The 19,279-nt window shown below is 37.4% G+C and overlaps 1 protein-coding gene across 1 annotated transcript in view; it reads right to left on the bottom strand.

The window, feature by feature from the left end:
* The window catches only part of Tnip3 (TNFAIP3 interacting protein 3), a 38,782-nt gene extending 19,778 nt beyond the window's left edge, over nt 1–19,004 (bottom strand). Inside the window, exons 1-8 of the mRNA XM_023704429.1 lie at nt 18,934–19,004; nt 18,678–18,764; nt 15,142–15,222; nt 13,500–13,565; nt 11,611–11,736; nt 8,921–9,043; nt 3,898–4,017; nt 750–875 (exon numbers count right to left, since the gene is read on the bottom strand). Coding sequence (XP_023560197.1) covers nt 750–875; nt 3,898–4,017; nt 8,921–9,043; nt 11,611–11,736; nt 13,500–13,565; nt 15,142–15,222; nt 18,678–18,743 — 708 coding nt within the window. The 5' untranslated portion in view covers nt 18,744–18,764; nt 18,934–19,004. The remainder of the gene's footprint in view (nt 1–749; nt 876–3,897; nt 4,018–8,920; nt 9,044–11,610; nt 11,737–13,499; nt 13,566–15,141; nt 15,223–18,677; nt 18,765–18,933) is intronic.
* Nucleotides 19,005–19,279: the final 275 nt, after the last annotated feature.

The following is a 19,279-nucleotide window of genomic DNA, read 5'->3' as shown; positions in this document are numbered from 1 at the left end:
CACTAGGAAGAATGTATGTAATGTGTTAATTATTGAAACTGTCCTACCAATTTGATTTGAAACAGTCTCATTGCTATTTGTTTCTCAATAAAACTAAGGAGAAATAAAAAAAAGAAAATATTGCGGTTTATTTTATTCCCTTAAGTCAAAATTGTTAGCTGCATTTTCCTCACTAACATCAATATTTACTCACTGTTGCAACTTCCTGAGTATACTTTGAACATATTCTATTACACTCAATTTTAGTTCGCTTACATTTATTATATCCTATTCTAATAAACTGGATTTCATGAAACTGCTCTACTTACCTTAAGTCTGAGTTAGCAAAATCCTAAAGTTTCACTAGACAAATACAGGGCATTTAGAAAAAATGTATTTTTTTTAAAAGATAGGAGCATTCCAACATACCCCTTCAAAGAAAAGGACAAGAATTTAGAAACCACTTCATTATATTTGAGAAGTAGGTAGTTCAACTCCCATTCTACCAAGATAAATATTATGAAAAAAAGATCACAAGAACTGTACTTTATAAAAGACTTTGGAATCTAATGTCTTCAGCAATTCCCTAACACACTGCAGTTAAAAGAAATTTCCAATCATTTTCATTTCCTTGCAAGATTGTAGAAGGATTTCATACACCGTGCTACCCTCTCAAAAACAGAAGTAAAAAAGATGCCAGTACTTTTTAAATGAGAAAGTAGAAATAAAACATGCTTGTGTTTGGCCGATTACTTTGTTTTGACATATACCTGAAAACTCAGCCTGGTCAGCTGGGATTGAGAAGTTTGATTAATTTGCTGTAGCTCTTCTTTCTCCTGATTAAGTCTTTCTCGATCTGAGCGCTCCTTTTTGAAGTCTTCTTCATATATTTTCACCTAAAATACATTAACTTGCTGTTACTGTTAGCTGACTTTTCTCTTTGGCCATTGAAATGATTTCAGAAACAGCACTCTCTGGGCCTTTGCAGTGGGAGACCTTCCCCCCTGTGTTTGTGACTACTTATTCATGGTAAGATGGGAAGTACACATAACTAGAAGTTTATTTTTCAGAGTAAAAGTCTTTCAATTTTCCCTCCTCAAGGACACATCCAGAATTCACAAATGAATAAACAACATGTATGTGCTAAAAAATAATTCCTCTCACTCATTATTCTGCTGCATGGTCTGTTTGTGACACACTCCCGCCTAATTTTAGGTGTTACTGCCTTGGAGCAAGTCCTCCTTCTTCAGTACCAGGCTCTGATGGAGGAGGAGTACTGGTGGACCGGATCCAGGAGGGTGGACTGGCAACAGCTGCTAAGTGAACCCACTACACACAGACGCAGTACATTTTCCAAATATAAGTTTTAAGTTAAGTACAGAAATAACAGGTTGATGCTTGTGGAAAAACAAAGCACAACTGTTGAAAAGTATTCAAAAGTTTTGTCTTCTATGAGTCATTCTTGAGGTATTTTACCAGAAGAATACTTTACATGCAGTATTGCAAATGTTCCAGAAAAGTGACCAAACTTAAAAAAAAAATTAGTTATTGTTGTTGAGTGATGACTTAGAAACTAGCATCTGAAACTATAAAAGCAAATGAAACTGAGAAAATGAAGCAAAAGATTTTCTCAGATTTAAATTCCTATTTATATTGAAACCTCACAGAGATTGGAACCAGTATTGTAGTCATGCTGGCAAATGCTCAACCACTGAGCATGAATCCCAGCCCTTTAGAGCTGGTTTGCTGTGGAGCTACTTCTTTACACTATTATTGTTGTGGTGGTGGTGTGGTGGTGGTGACTGGTGTACTGAGGATTGAATTCAAGATGCACTCTACCACCAAACTATATCCTCAGCTGTTTTCCTTTTAATTATTGAGACAGAGTCTTGCTAAATTAGCCAGTCTGGCTTTGAACTTTCAATCCTCTTGCCTCAGTCTCCCATGCAGGTGGGATTACAGGTGTCTATCACTCTACCTAACTCACATTGAAATTTTGTCAGGAACATTTCAACACATTTTAACCAGAGATGTACCTATTTAGGTCAATAAAAAGAGAACAAAGTGTAAAGGCAGGAAAAAAAATTAAGTACTGCACATAGCTCTTGATAGATAAAAATGTTTTATTTGATAGCAGCATTGCAAGGAAACTACTTAAAACCAAGCTAATATTTTTATTTTATTCTTTAGCTGAGAGCTGAGGCTCAATTCAAGACACAGACTGATGCTCTGTCAATGACTACCAGTGACATTTTTAACAGGAGAAGCCCATCTGATCAGAATTGACCGCTAGCTGTGAGCCCTGTCATCGCTCTATTCAAGCAGGGCCTAACATTCTAACTCAGTTTCTTTGTTAATTCAAAGCGCCCAGTGATACATATGGGATTTGTTGATGTAATAATTGTAGGTTCCTGATTAGAAACATGTGTGGTTAAAATGCAGAAAGTTAGTGACTGAGCCCTACTACCAGTGAGGAGGTGAATTTCAGTCAATTCTTGGTGATTCTAGGACATTTGCTGCTGTCTACACCAGTCTCAAGCTACAGCATGACTGTAACCCCATGTATCAGAACAACTGTCACCCACAGAGAAGCATCATGTAGGCATCGAAGATGATTCACGTGTCTGAACATCAGCAGCCGCCTTACTCCCCATAGAATCCTGGCTAGCACCAATAGGACTTTAGGAATGGAGAATTTGACAGAGCTTTAACAATTTGAGTATTACCCTTATGCTCTTCAAGGCTTATTTTAAGTCATATACATGATCTGAAAGTAATGAAGTAGATTATCCAAATGTGATTGCTAGGAGAGCAAGCTCAACTTTACCAAAAAGTGCTCTGATTGTTTAGCTCTATTTGCATATAGGCTAAGTCCTATGAACCAATGACAATAAAGTAAGTTAGCTATAATACAAGTGCTCCATTAGTCTGTGCACCACAGCAAAAATACTGTTGTTGAAACTTGCTTGGGGAAAACTAGTCAATAAATAACAGAAATATCAGAAATGCAATACATTCCAGCCCTTTACTCTATGACACTCTGTTCCCCAGCTAATACCTTATTTTCAATTTGTACTTCAGAAATCATGGTTCCTCTGTGTAGCTTATATTTGCTGATATCACCATGGACTGCTCTAAATCTTTGACCTAATTGATTTATTTAATCTCTCAGAGGAAAAGAAATGCATGGCTAGGCCTCCAGCAGGCAAACTTCAGCTAGCTGAACTAAATTTAGTGTAAATAGTTGAGGCAATGCTATATCTTGCAGTCCTGTGCTGATCAATGTAGAAACTGTAGACAGCACATCATAGTGCTTGCTGTCCCCTGGGCAGTAGTGAGTGAGGTCTGAGGAATGGGGAGAAGGAAGTTGTGCGCCAAGATGTTGGTGGTGGCACCACCCATATGTGTGGGTAGTTGACCACATCTGGCTCTTTAGGGATTATAATCATTGCAAAATATTCTCTTTAAAACTTCAGTTATTGTTCAGGTCAGTAGCTCGGAGATGACTGCAACACTGCTATTATTTTCTGAATGGTTTGGGCTAGCAGTGTTTTCAGTTTAACAATAACCCACAACCGTCGGACCAACTAGCAGTGTTTTCAAAACAAATCACGCCTGCATGAAATCCTGTAGTTTCAGTGCCAACAGAATCTCACTCAGAGGTTAAGTCAGATGCTCGTCTTTTAACTGTGCGATCTTGGGCAAGCTGTTTAACCCATCTGAGACTCAAGTCCTTCCTTTATAAGCTATAGGAGTAAAATACCTGATCTCTATCCTTCCCATGAATTAGATAATTCTAATTAAAATCAATGTGAAAACCTATGACATATTTGAACAATAAGACATCCAAATGTGTCCAAAGAAGCATGAACAGTGGGCCAGTGTTCTCCCCAGGTCATGCCACTTCCAACTTCTCACCTGCTGTTTGAGGACTTCCATTTCTGTTATCATCTCTGCATGGTTGCACTTGACTTTAGATTTCCCAGAACAGTCCTCAGAAAATGAAGAATTCTCGATTTTCAAGACATCCTGAAGGGCCTATGTTATAAGAGGAGCACACTGTTGATCCAAGACTTGCCATACCCTATGAATTCCCCTGTAGCTGCTATAATTGTCTCCAGTGCACCCGCAAGATAGCATTTCACTTCCAACGCTGCTTACATGACTGAAGCTTTCTTCTCTCTGATTTTCTCCGCACATTTATTTCCAGAATTTCTATCTTTTCCCCATGATTATGCTCATTTACTCATCCTTCATTATCATATGGGGGTTAATGTTGGGCTCCCCTACACTTGTCTAAGAAGGAAAACTTATACAGAGCCTTTTTGCAGATTCTCTACTTCAATGAAATACGTACACTATCAGTGATATTCAAACTATGAGGAGGATCAAAAGGATCATATGTTCCCATCCCCGAGCTTTGACCCCAGAGCTGCTGAGTCAGTAAGCCTGATAATAGAGCTCTAGAAACTATGTTTTGCAAACTCTGATATTGTTGATCCCAAGTGATGCTTTGAGTAATATTCTGCTATGTAACCATACCAAACCCCAAACACAAGGAAGGGAAATTCACAGACACATGAATTTGTGCAGGTTCTCTTTCTCTTTGGCCTGTTGTACCTCTCTCCAGCTGTCTGTCTCCTTCAGGATTACATTCCCTGGCTGAGCCACAGCTCAGTGTATTAACTCCTTATTAAAACACTCATTACAGAACAGGGTGACATGGGCTAAATCTGATGTTTTTACTGTCAGCTGAGGAGCTAAAGAAATTCAGAGATAAGCATATATGTCGCAAGATCATTGTCCTTATTCATTAACCCTTTATGCTTTCACATAGCCTACACTTAGATCTTATAAAAGACATTGCTTCCATTTTAAAGACCTATGGACCAGGACTTGCTTGTGATCCCAGCACTCTGGAAGGCTAACTCAGGTGGATCACACATTTAAGCCCAGCCTGGGCAACATAGCAAAGCAGTAAGACCTAGACTCAAATATAAAAATAAGAAGGGGTAAGGGATTAGCTCAGAGCAAAGGCTCTGGGTTCAGTCCCAAGTACTTAAAAAAAAAGGCAAACTTTTGCTCATGACTGCAATACAAAATGATTTTTATATATTATTCCAGAACATTTCTCATCCTCCAGTAGCTTTAGAGACACAATATGAAGCCCTGTTTATTAATCAAGTGAGTCCTTCATACAAGTAGAAGAGGTTTATTTTCAGAGTCCTAAGAAGAATTTACTTCCTCTGTGACTACTTCTTTAGTACTTCAATGGTGTCCACCTGATGACACTAGTGATAGTTCATTTGTTTGCATTACTCTACAACATGATCAGAAAAGCACACATGTGGTTGTATGTGTTGTCTGACTGGGAATTGCCTAACAGCAATGAACACTGGCCAGCTTGACATAAGTTTCATTTTCAGGAAGTTGCAAGAGAAGTAAGAACTTTCTTATTCCTCCAGTAAAAATTTAGAAAATCAACAATACTTGAATAACTTGTGTCTTATCAGATGTGTGTGTGTGTGTGTGCGCGCGTGCACGCGTGTATGTGTGTGTGTGTGTGTGTGAAATAAGAGTTCTACCTGAAATACAACACCAACCTTGTTGGAATTTTTATAAAGCTACATAGATCTAGGAAATATCAGAATAGTAAATTTAAAAAATTGTGTGAGTAGTAGTAGAGAATCTAGGGTCAGGTGAACCAGAGCGATGCTGGCGATCTACATGTCAGCCTATGTCACACCCAGGAGACTTTTTTGTGGATCTTGTTACCTGAAAGTTCAAGTCTACTTTTCGTATGATTCAACATTTCAGAAATTTTTATTTGAGTCATATATGAAATGTGAGTCTACTAGACATGTACTCCATCCCGGAGTTTTCAGACTGCCTCAATCAAATCCCTGTAGCTTGCTTTAGAATAAGCTATTTGCCATCAGCACTAACATACTGAACACATTCACCCTTCTCACAATGGTGGGATTTAGACAAATCGATTTTGCCCATGGGTGGCCCTGGCTGCCTAGACTTAGAGAATATTCACATTGGTTAAACATCTGGCTTCTCTGTAGGAACTTGATAAACACAGGACCCATGGGTATTGTCTTTAAAGCAAATGTTGGATTGAGTACACATCGTTGTGTAACTCCTGAAAAACACATGTTAATCACTAGGCTGATATTGCACATTTCTGCTGGGTGAAGGCACCAGCAGACAGCCAACTTGGGCAAATACAGAAGCCCTGAAGCTCCAGCTGGGAGGCCTGTGTGCACAGTCAGCTGCCTCTGTCAAAACGTTCAGTAGTTTCTATTTATCACCATAAAAAGAAAACATATCTGTCATAAAACCAAAAGATAATAACTTTTTACATTTCACTAGGTCTTAAAACAATGTGCTAAACAAGGAAGAAAAATCTCTTTATACGACTCATCACTTTACCTTTATGTTTTTAAGTGACAGTTTCAGGTCTTGGTGGTGGGATGAATCTTTCTGGCTTTTCACATCCTTTTAATTTTTCTTACTACTCATAAGTAAAGTATTATGTATTACCTTAATGTTTGGTGATTAAATGATCAATCTCAGGTGCAGAATTGGCCGTGGAAAATATTGTATGGTAATTAAATTCATTAATGTATCCCTTCATCCCTTCAACCCACTCAACATATACTTAAGAACTTCCTGTGAGAAAGTTCTTCTTGTTCTTGGGGTACAACAGTGAATGAAACCGAAAAACCTTGGGCCATTCTGAGTGTTAGCAAGTGAGTCCCATACTCAACAAAAATACATATTTTGCAACTGCATAGTTATAAGGATAAAAGTGTATGAAAACCTGTTTATAAGTTAAACATTTACCTTTCCTTCTGATTTTAAGAGAACCAAGACCTATTTGTAGACCCCCTAAGTAATTTGTGGGTCTGAACCCTGCTTAAGGTACAGTTGAAATTTCAGCAATGCAGAAATCCTATCCTCAGGGAGTTTACAATCAGAAGTGGGAAGCAGAAAACAGAAAGGGTAATACAAGTGAGACACAAACACATAGGCAGTAATAGGTTCCAAGAAAAAAATAAATTAAGATATAGGAGAAGTAACATATAGAATTTAAATTAGAAGAGTCAGAAAAATCTTCTTTGAGAATATAATACTTGTGCAAAGATACAAATTTTACTCAATTTCATTTTTCTTGTGATTTTATGATTAAAATCACCAGATTTTTAAAATTACTATTGTTCTAATTTTTAAAAATTCTGTGAACTATGTATACAGACACAACAAAAATGATGCTTGCACAAGGACCTGAGCAACACAGCAAATTTTGTGTATTGTATGTTCTATAGTCTTTGTATCCTGGAACCTACATTTACACAAATGAGTTAGAGAATGTCAGAAAACTTAATATGGTATAAAAATCAGAGAGCTTTCAAATACAATTCCAATTATCCTTAGTTTTTCTAATTTATTGGTGGAGAACATATTAATAAAGAATATCAGAGAAATATATGTTAGCCCTGGAATTCTATGTCTGAACAATTTCTTTTACCCTTAAAGGCTAAAATACCTTTTTTCCATTTTCTTTTTCAGTACTGGGGATTGAACTCAGGACCCCACGCTTGCCAGGCAAGCTCTTATTCTACTGAGCTATTTCCCTGACCCCCTAAAATACCTTTTTTATACAGCAAGCCACCACCTCCCATCTTATTTTGAATGACTTGTGCCCCAGGTAGATCTAATATAGCAACATACTTGCAAAGCAACTTTGCAACAAACATGTGCATACTGGGCACTTGAGGATCCTTAAAGGACACTTCTGAGCAGTCATTGACTATAACCAAAAGAACTCAGTCCAAAATAAAAAAAATGAATATGTTTTAAAGGTCAATTGCATACTTCTCCTGTAAGAGTGTTTTTTGTTACTTTGATATGAAGTCTGTAGAGATGTGTTTCTTAGTCCAACCACCTGATACAACATTCCCATGTTTCACAAATGGCTTGATTCATAGAAAAAAAATCAAAAGAAAATAATGTACATTTTCACTAGAAAAATAGTACATAAAACACTTCTATATACAACACACACACACACACACACACAGAGAGAGAGAGAGAGAGAAAGCTCATCTTTTTGCAGTACTTCAGAGTTCCTTCTTTGAAGAGTTTGGAGCCAAAGTATTAAACCATTTCCTAAAATACCTTTTTTATGCAGCAAACCTCTACGTCCCATCTTCTTTTGAATGATGTGTGCCCCACATAGATCTAATATGGCAACACACTTGCAAAGCAACTTTGCAACAAACACGTGCATACTGGGCATTTGAGGATTCTTAAAGGACACTTCTTAGCAGTCATTGACTACAACCAAAAGAACTCAGTCCAAAATTTAAAAAAAAAAATTGAGCATGTTTTAAAGGTCAATTGCATACTTGAGGAGCCCTGACTTTTTCTCCTGCCACCCTCATCAGAGAAAGGAGTTAGATTTATTGTGGGGAGAGCTTCACAGACCTTAAGTTTGGCATTAAGCATGCTTCTCTGTGTCAGGCATCACATTTGTCCCCACAGTGACTGTTTTAAACAATAGCGTGTTTCCTGAAGAAGCTTTTGTAATTGGTCAAGAGACATACTGCTGCGCAGACAGCTACTTGCTTTATCTGTCTCTTCAGACTACAATGTCTTTATCTCCTCTATAATTTCTCCTCCTTTCTGTGTTTCATGATGAACCTTTGCAGGAATAAGAATTCCCAAAAGCCTCCTTAGCCAAGTATGGGCTGGAAGCTGCAATCTTTACTAGTAAAGTTACAAAGGCCATTTTGTGCTTAAAGTTACATTCTGTATGAACTATGATGCTGGGACCCGCATGCATCTTAGATAATGTCATGACTCTCAAGAGGAACACATTTTTCTACAGGAGGCTTTCACTCTGTTCTCCCAGCTTAACCCAACCTGGTACCTTATTGAGGCGTTTTATTTCACTTTCATAATGTTCCCTCCTCTTATTTGCAAGAGCATTTTTTTCCTTCAAAAGCTTATTTTCTTTCTTCAATTGCTGTATTTCTTCATTTACGTTGTCCTTTTCCTTCTGAAGTAAAGAGCAAGAAAACAAGATGAAAATCAATAAAAGTCAAAGCAGAGGACACTATTAGAATCCTCATACTTCAGCTGTGGGGGCCTATCTCAGTGTCACCATTCTGAAATACAGGACAGATGGAGACCCTGCCAGATTTTCTCTTTTAGCATTCATTTCAGCAATATTCTTTGTGGGAAGGACAAAGTTAGGATTGAAGACATCTTTATGTATAAAACCTCTGGTGCTACCTCTTAGAAGTTAGAGGATCCCAGAAAATAATAGCAAAATCTTTAATCCTCTCTTTCAATGGTGAAGTAAGTGGATCTGCCCAATAATCCAGTTTCCCTGTATTAATGCTGGATAATGAATACACGACTCATTAAAAGAATCTGAAAATCCTAAAATGCAAAATTTGTTATTGCAATGAGCAATACTAAATATCTCAGATCCCATTCCTATATAATTCTGTACTGGTCAAAGGAAATAAGTTTTAGAAAAGTAAGATCCTTCCCTAAAGATGATTACTTAGAGCAGACAGGATTACTGTAATTATTTATTTATTTATTTATTTATTTATTTTTTGGTGGAACCAGGGATTGAACTCAGGCCCTTGTGCTTGCCAGGAAAGTGCTTATTCTACTGAGCCATCTCCCCAGTCCCACTGTAATTATTATTTTAAAGGTAAAAAACAATTAGTCCAGTGCTCACATGCCTACCATGTTTTAGGTCATCAGAAAGTCTGGTGTTTTAAATAATTAAAGATTAATTTTTAGAGCTAACAGACTCTATATTTAGACATTTATATGTCACTTATCTCTTAATTGTATATAGTTAACAGTATAATTTTTGTAGATTGGATTCTTAATGAGAACATGGTCTAATAAAATATATATTGCAGAATATAAGTAACCCAGGATGAGAGAATAACTAATATATATGTGTTAAAGTAATGGATTATTTTATTCATTAGTATTTCTCAAGGCAATCTAATTTAGGTAATAATTTTCCTCAAAAGTGGAAGTATTTCTATTTGCTCTTATTTAAATGAAATGAGTTTACACACTTGGAAAATGAACCCATCATTTTCTTATTTAGCATAACTTAAGAGGAAATTACTTCAACAGGAAAATGACTTCCAACTACAGGAAGGAAAAATTACCAAAATTTCTTGTCAGGATGTAATTGGGATAGGAGGTGACTGCCTCAGAACAGACAGGTGGTTGTTGAACCCCGCTTTCCTCGCTCACTATGATGAAGCCATCCTCAGCAGGTGGGCAAACCTGGGCTGGCACTGTCTGCTGATCCTCGAAGTGGCCTGAAGATTAGGGTGTGTTTTAAAATACTGACAGTGCCTCACAATAGCAGTGATAAAACTTCACCTGAGAATACTCATACTTACTATTGTTTTTTACTATGCCTAAAAATGAGACACTTTTCGGAGTTTAATGTTTCCTTCTCATTTTCTAGGACAGCCATGAAGTCCAATCACCGGAAGTAAAATTAGGAAAAAAAGTAGAATCCATTTTAGGAAAAATTGGTCCTCTCAAGTGTGGCTGTTTAGTTCTTGGCGGGGATTGAGAAAGCCTTAGAATTTCAAGGCAGGCTTTAAGAGCTGTCTTTTAGGAAATGCATCGTGGATGTTGCCAAGTCTCTAGCCTGCTTTACGCTTCTGCGTTCTCATCTACCTTTGCTCAGAACCCGGGATTCAACCCAGTGAATTCTTATTTTATTTAATATTGAGCAGGGTCTCATTAAATTGCCCAGACTGCCCTTGAGCTTGTGGTGCTCCTCCCTTAGCCTCCCAATGAGCTGGGTTATGGGGTGTGCGCCGGGAGCAGGGCAGCTTTCTCCTCTTTCCTTGACAAACATAGCTTCCCCAACAGTGGGCTGACAGTGTTAAGTGAGATAAAGATGGACACATGCTTTCTGAAATGTTTTATTGTTGTGGGCACGAAAGCACCATCTGCCAAGCACAGTGGTGTGTACCTGTAATCCCAGTTACACTGAAGATTTGGGGCAAAAGTATCACAAATTCAAGATTAATCTGAGCAATTTGGAGTCTTTTTCTCAATGTAAAAATAAAAACAAAAACAAAAATAACAACGGCTTGGATGGAATGTACCACAGAGGCAAACTGCCAAAGGATTTGACCAGCAATAGAAGAAAAAGGACAGTAATCCTGTTTGTTAAATTCTGTAGAGTGGATTGCACTCTTGTCATTATCACTAGTAAACAAAACAATACGTGGGAAAAGGGAATTTTTTTTTTTTTTTTCTCCTAGACTGAGATGCCTTGAAAGATATCGCCTAAAGCACGGACTCCTTCACTTTCCCGCTTGGCCTGGCAAATGCTGCTTGTTGCGAAATGTATGAGGAAGCCTTCAGTCAGCCCCAGCCCCGCCCCACTCCAGAGAAGCGGCCCTCCGGAGGGTGCTGCAGGACTTGCCCAACCCACACACCCTCGCACAGTGCTCTGGCTCAGCAGCAAGCTGACTTTAACACAGCCATAGGTTTTTAACAGGACACCCCTCCCCCCAACTTTCCCTAGACCCTTTTTGCGAGGGCTCCACCCACCTCTAGCAGGGCTCGTGGCCCTGGGTCCAGCCTCTGGCTCTGGGATAGCTCCAGCTGCTGTTGCTCCCTCCGCACGGTGTCCCAGACTCTTTCTGCAGCGACTAGTTTCATTTTCAACTCAGTGACCTGAAGAAGGCAGTCGCAGACGGTTGCAGACATCTGTCTTGAAACCCCCCACGCCGTGATTTTTTTTCCCAGATTATGCACTGAGAACGGATATGTCGCTCTCCAACATATCCTCTGAGAACTGCCACGTCCCAGAGCCCATAACACAGATCATACGACTTGAAATTTAAAAAAGCAGCTTGGTCAACGGTGAAAAGTGTGCACTTCCCATGGAAGTAGCATTTGGGTCTGCCCCCGACCCCTACTTCAGAGGGAATGAAGACCTAGAGCCTCAACTGGCGGTCTCTGCTGGTCACCTATTCTCAGCCCTCAAGAGGGGCCTTGGCTGATCAGGAGAAGGCAGTGGGGGTCAGGGCACAGGGAGAACAGCCCGCACAGGGAAAGTAGACATGACCTTCCGCCTCTCAGTAACCTGCAGCACCTGACCTCCTGCTGGACACCAAATTAGACTTCAGGCCCAGGGGGAGACCCTCTTCTTCCCAAGTGGGAATGGTACACTTGTAAACAGCTGTTTTCACAACACTGCCTTCAAGTAATTCAGGAAAGCACCTGGGACAGCCTCTTTGAATCTTTGTCTTTAAAATCTGGAGTCCACAAGTACTCCCGAATAGATACTGCAAGGTACCCTGATTTATTGCCTGGTGCAGTGGGAGCATTATTTTACACCTTCTAAATTTAATACTCTGAGTATCAAAATGGGGAACTGTGCTGTTGAATTACTCACTTGTGGTCAAATTGCTTAATACTGAATTATTTAGGGGAATTTACTTTCTCTTTTTGAAGACAGAATACTTTTAAATTATAAACTGACTTTTACCTATCCAAGAAGATTTTCTCCACACATTCCTTTCTACCAAAGCCAAGGGTACAGTGTAGATGCTTTGGTATAAGTGGGAGGTGCCCCTTCACTTTCACTGTTAGCACTATTTGTTTCTGTATGGAAAAGAGGCAGATGCAATTTAATCAAAGAATCATAAGCTAGGTATGGTAGTGCACATTTGTAATTCTGGCAATCAGGAGACTGAGGCAGGAGGATCACTGTGAGTTCAAGGTCAGTCTGGGCTATGCAGTGAGTTCAAGCCCAGCTTGAGCTACATAACAACATGTTTTTGTATTTTAGGGAAGGGTCCAGAGGGTGTTCAGCATCTCACTACTAGATTGGACTTGTAGTTTTTTTGCCTGTTTTACAGCTTCCCAAGAGTTGGGACTACAGGTGTGCGCCACCATGCCAGTCTCTTTGTGTTTCAGCATGCCCAGGGGCCCTGGAAAGGGGGAGCGGCACAGCAGGCTGAGGGATTGAACCCTTGGCCCCTGCGCTTGCTTGTGGGCACTTTAATCTGCTGAGCTATTTGGCCAACCCGCAAGACTGTTTCTAAAATCAGTCAATCAATCAATCAACAGTCAATCAAAATCATAACACAACATGGACTTCAAACTGTCCCTACCCTCAGCTATAACCTGTGTATTTATGGCTGCTAGTAACAAAAGTTTGGCCAGGAGACTCCACCTGAGGTCGAATAAATGTGCATAAGAACTGCATCCCCACTGGAGACTGTCTTTAGTGATGCTTAGGACAATTCACAGCCACTGTCCACTAATCTTTGGAGCCGGGAGGCCACTGCTGCACCCATCATTTTCCCTCTGCCCCTCATTTTTTCAATATTTGGGAATCCACAAGTCTCTTTTAGCTACAATCAGGAGAGTCTTCACATATGTGGTCCCACCAGGATCACAAAGATCCCAGAAAGAGAGAAGATTTTTACCTTTCTTTCATACAACTCTTTCATATTTCTAAACTGCTGATCCCATTGCTGATTAACTTCCAGGAGCTGAAATTAGTAAAATTTAGCAAATTAATAAAATATTTCTGCCCATTTGGTAATGGGGGAAACATACAATTATATTTTGAGGTTGCTGAGATTTTCAAAGCCATAGGAGGGCACAGTATTCCTTCCACTAAGTTCTAGTTGGGCTTGGATGACTTAATCAGATGCTTTCTCACATATTTAAAACTTTTCACATATGAAAAGCTATTAAAAATTAGCCTTGACAAGTCAGTTGAATAAATGATCATTAACTTCTCTTATTTCAGCTTCTATCATGTTTTCAAATATAACTAGAATCTGTAAAATTTGTAAGTTTGGATAGTTTTTTGTAAGATGTACAATTGCTACTGATTTATGAAAGGTATTTTCCTAAACCTTTATGTATTTTTCTATGTGCTTATCCTGACTATAATGCATTGGTTAACTTTAAAGAAAATCATATTAAAGTTTATCATCTGTTAATCATTTTCTAGAAATAATGTGCTTCAAAAGATCAGTGCATTGTCTGTGAAACATAGTGAATAGATATCACAGTTTTGAAAGTATAGATTTTCAAAGAATGACATTTTTACCACAAGACAATAATTGGCAGCAATACTTTAAGATTTTTAAACTATCTTCTAATTAGAAGCAACAACACTATGACCTGTTTTAGTTTTTGTAGGGGAAATTTGCAATTTTCTACATTTATTATGACACCAATATAGGACAAACACCAAGAATATAGTTGTGATGATCAAAATCCAGCAAAACTGACTCTTAATTATAAAACTAATACTTAATCTAGAATAACAGTGACAAACTAAGTAATTCTTAGGGTGGATAAAGATGTAGTTATTTAATACACAGTTACATAATATTATTGTATAAAAATATCTGATCCGTTGGCATTTTAAGGATTAACATTCTTTTGCTATAGTAATATTACTTTCCTACTGTTCAGTAATCCCTTACAAGGACACAATATTCTATGCACTATCAAAGAGAAGTAGAAAGTGCCACAGAGGAGAACAATGAAACAGAATGGACAAGAAAAGGTATTATAGAACTGATGACAGATAGAATGCTAAAACTGCTAAAATTTTTATTTACTCCTCTGTCAAGAAGAGTAAAGATATTCTAATATTCTTTAAACACGGAGACTAAAAACAGTACAACTAACAGTACCAGTTCATTCTCAATAACATTTTAGACGTAAATGTATCCTTAAGACAATACTCCTTATTCGTGTGTATTAGGATGCCTTGTTCATAATGTCATAGCATCTAAATCATTGTACTCAAAGTCTGTAACAGGTGGAGTTAATAGGTAAATCAATGTTCAAGGTTTGTTGAAGGATACACGTGATAAGCTCACATTGTTAATGTGGGAGGGCTATCTACTTTGGGGGAGAAATGTGACTATAATTAACAGACTTATGACTGTGTCTTTTTTAAATTCAACATCACACAAATACTGATTAGAAAACATTTCCTTTCAAGATAATGCATCCCAATGACCTAGAGATATTGTTGCTTAAAAATAAAAATACAAGATACTAAAGGATAACGTATGTGGTTAACTATTACTTCTAAATTACCTCTTTTCTCTGTTTTTCCAAGCATCTTATCTTATGTTCAAGAGGACTTGTCAAATTCTTTCTTCTTGATGATTGAGCACACTTAAAAAAATGGAGATAAAATAATCTACAAAATAAACAGGAGTACTGACTCACAAATCCCATACCTTTAAGCCAACTCCTATAATGTGTCAAAAAATATCTGATTCTCAGGTTGGGGATTTGTAGCTCACTCACACTCATAGAATATGTGCTTAACATTCAAAAGATCTTGAGTTTAATCCCCAGTAAAGAGCACACACACACACACACACACACACACACACACACACACAAAACAAACAAACAAAAAAAAATCTGACTTTGTGAGTACTAATCCTTACATTGCAAGTTCTTTATAGGGACTTGTTCATGTATCAGCTTCACATTATATTTGTAGAATTTAGTTACCAAAATAACTCTCCAATAAATTATAAATATATCTGTGCAATAAACATGCAAATTTTGTTTTTATTTATTTTTATTATTTTCCATAATTTTATTGAGAAATAAATAATGATGAGACAGTTTCATATCAAATTGTTAGGACAGTTCCAATCACTAACACATTGCATACTGCCTTCCTAGTGGTTATTTGTTGTACAAGATGCAGAAATGATATCCCATCTACAAATACTGTTAGAACAAATCCCTCTATTCTTGAATTAAGAGAACATAGTTATATATCTATTGCAAACTTTAATTTCAATCGCGTTTCAACAAAAGACAAGAAGATAATGGCCTATAGAAATCAAATGTTTCTAGGGACAGCTCTTATGTAGCAAATTGATTTCACAACTGTATAACTGTGATGTAGGTCATTAGTAGAAGCATCAATGGTCATGACACAAATGTAGAAATGGGCATAAATTATCAATTACTATGTAATTTTAACAAGATTTTGAATTAAACCATTAAAGCAGAAGTTTAAACCAATAATAGATTACTGGTATAATGAAAATGTTAATCATTTTTCTTTCCAGTTTTATTTTTTTCAGGAATGTGAGAATTTATTTAAAGAAAGTATCAAAGCTCTGGAAATTGATTGCCACCTGGCTAAATTGACCACTAGCGACATTCACACAATGGTCCATTTTCTCTCTTGTAACACCATAGTTTTGTGGGCTTATCTCTGGGTTATAAACAAAACAAAGAACTGAGTGACAAGAGCAGTGCCTAAGCTATATTCAGCTTCAAGCTTCATAGTTGCTGTAGACCATCCAGTTGCTTAAAGGCATTTACAAATAAGAAATATTTTCAAATATGTTGCTTCTTTCCAGAAATATATTCAAGGAACAGCTCTTTTGCAATCAATGTGGGATTTCAAAATTTTTTAAAAAATAGAAATAAATTAAGAAACGGTATGTTTCTATTTTTCTCTACTTATGTATGTCTCAAGCATTTTTGTGTGTGTATGTGTATGTGTGACAGCATCTCACTATGTAAGTCAGGCTGGTGTTGAATTCCCTATGGAGTTCAGGCTGGCCTTGAACTTGCTGTAAGCTTCCTGCCTCAACCTTCCAAGTGCTGAGGTTGCAAGCGTGTACCACCTGCTTGTTTCAAGTATTTTATGTATGTATTTGCTATAGGGTCTATAAGGTCTCACTATGTAGATTGGACTCATAGTGATCCTCCTGTTTTCAACCTTCCAGGTGCTGGGATTACAGGCGCACACCACCAGACCTAGTATTGTCTCACATATTTTAGAGTTTGAGTTTTTATACCTGTATAGATTAATGTTCTTAGTTTTTAAAATCTTCTTTCTATTTAGTCACTTGTTATAAGAAAAACCATATGTTAAGTAGCAGCAGACTATAGATCAATGAATTCAAAGTAATTATACATGCTGTTATCCTCAGGAAGCTGGTTTGCCTGAACATCAAAAGTGACACAAAACCCAGGTAACAAGTATGTTGGGTCCTGAAAGTTGACTTTAACTTTTTTGGGGAAGAATTTTAAGAAACTGGGTTAGGCTTTGCTAAACATTAAGTATCTTTAAATCAAAAAATGCTGAGTTGCAACCTTGCTTACTTGTCCTTAGCCTACTACGGCAGAGGTGCAGGGAACCTGGATTTTAGACCAGTGATGGGCACACCAAGAGAACCTCAGTCACCGCTGAGCTCACCAAGCAAGGAATGCAACAGTATTCTACGTGTGAGGTCAGACTTCCAGGGAAGGGAGCCAGGGCATCTCTGTTTTGAACAAATATCTTAGGTAATCACTATTTCTACTTAAGGTCAGTATGCTCCTAAATTAGATCATGATTAGAAATGTGAGGTTTGGGTCCTCCAATGTCCTTTGTTCTATCTGTGTTATAGACACAAATATGTGGCAGTAAATATCTGTATGCTTTTGCCTTCTGGAAATCTATTGGTTTTGTATTTTAAGGAGAAAAAAATAAGAATTACAATAAAATAGAGTTTCAAAACAAGTTGGTAGGAGAGTTTTGAGCAATAAGACAGTGTGTTGTTATTGCTGTGGTTTTCTCTCACAAATAGTTTTCTCTGAAAAAATTGTAAAATGCTTAATTTTTATTTAAAAATGAGAATTCCTGAAAAGCTAGGTTCTAAATCTTCAACAAAATCTATTTGTAATTTCAGGGGTACTAATTTCTGAAACTAGGATGAAGAGAACAGAAAGGACAAAAAATAATGAATATAAATTTATTAGTATTTTAACAAGGGCTTATATACCTCAGGGTGTTTTAAAACAAAGCAAAAATCAATCAGATACAAACATCCTGGAGCAACATTCCATTTGTGCTTGTTCTGTTTTATAGTTGTTAATAACAACATCTGATATCTCAATAAATACAAAGATTTTTAGTTGTTGGCTTCTAGTAAAGACCTGTGTTCAGAATAGTTACTTCCTACAAGTAATTTTCTATAATTACATCTTATGAAATATAACCTATGTTCAGTGAATCTGAGCATTTCTTTCTCAAACACCCAGACCAACCTCTCATATACTCAAGTTCTAACAATAAAATTAAATACCTAAATTTTAAATGAACAGAGTTCCACTTAGTTTCTCCTCTTGCTTTGGGAATCTTTTTTTTTTTTCTTAAAGAAGATACATTTTAAGTGATTTTTACTTCGTGTAGGGTTCACTCAGTAACTGAACAAAAGTTACAGTACATCAATTGTAAATAAATACTTTAATATAAACACTATTGCTAAATGCTTTATTCACAACCATACAATATTCTTTTTAGTTTTTTTATATTGAGCAATATCGTCCTAAGTTAAGGGCAAAATATGGAACACACTGAACTGGCAAACTGAAAAGAGTTTGAACAGATTTAATAGAATCATTTTGTAAAAGAAAGATAAGGTTTAAAGGCGATACATTAGTCACCCAGATATTTTATCTATGTCTGATAACATTGCTTGAAATACAGAGCAGATGCTATCTAACAAACTAGCCACTTCTATTCTTATTTATTCTAGCACAGTTAACCACTGGAAATGTATCAATGCTAGATGCCACCAATTCACCCCCAGAAATGTGTTTCTTACCTCTACATGCTCTGCAGAACTTCCTGCAAAACTCATTCCAGCTGTGCCTTCTGCCACATGTGCCATGGAAGCTTTTTCTTTGCGAGACTTGAAAAGCAAAAAGCAAAAGATGGGGAAAAGATTCTCTTAAGGTGTCTTTTAGAGTGAGACCAATCATACACAATTTGAAAGTCACAGTCCACCATTAACTCATGTTAGAACACAGCAATGATAATTTGTTATTGAAAATGAGCAGAGGTGACTCTATGTGACTTACACAGAATGAGCTTCTAAGCGCAGAAACTGATTTTAACTTTTCTCCTCCAAGCAGGGATTTCCCGGGATGTCTCAAGCAGGCAGGCTGTGACTAAGACCTGGGGTAGATTAGCCTTGCTGGGGTATGTAAATTGTCCTTCTTCCTTTACTGGCAGTTTCTCCCACTGGAGGAGGAAGTTACCACCACAGAAGGCCTGGGCAAACCAAGTCTTCCTCAGTAGCCTAACTGCCACAAATGCATTGTATTTCCCACAGCAATTAGGTAACTGTTGATTTTTTGACAACTCAAATACTTATTTCCCTAAAGGCGTGATTTTCTTCTGGAAATGCCATCTAAATACGAATTT

This window comes from Octodon degus, unplaced genomic scaffold (genome assembly GCF_000260255.1).
Source record: "Octodon degus isolate 3935 unplaced genomic scaffold, OctDeg1.0 scaffold00196, whole genome shotgun sequence".
Lineage (NCBI taxonomy): Eukaryota > Metazoa > Chordata > Mammalia > Rodentia > Octodontidae > Octodon > Octodon degus.
Note: the sequence above shows the minus strand (reverse complement) of the source record. Positions and strands in the feature narration are given on the sequence as shown.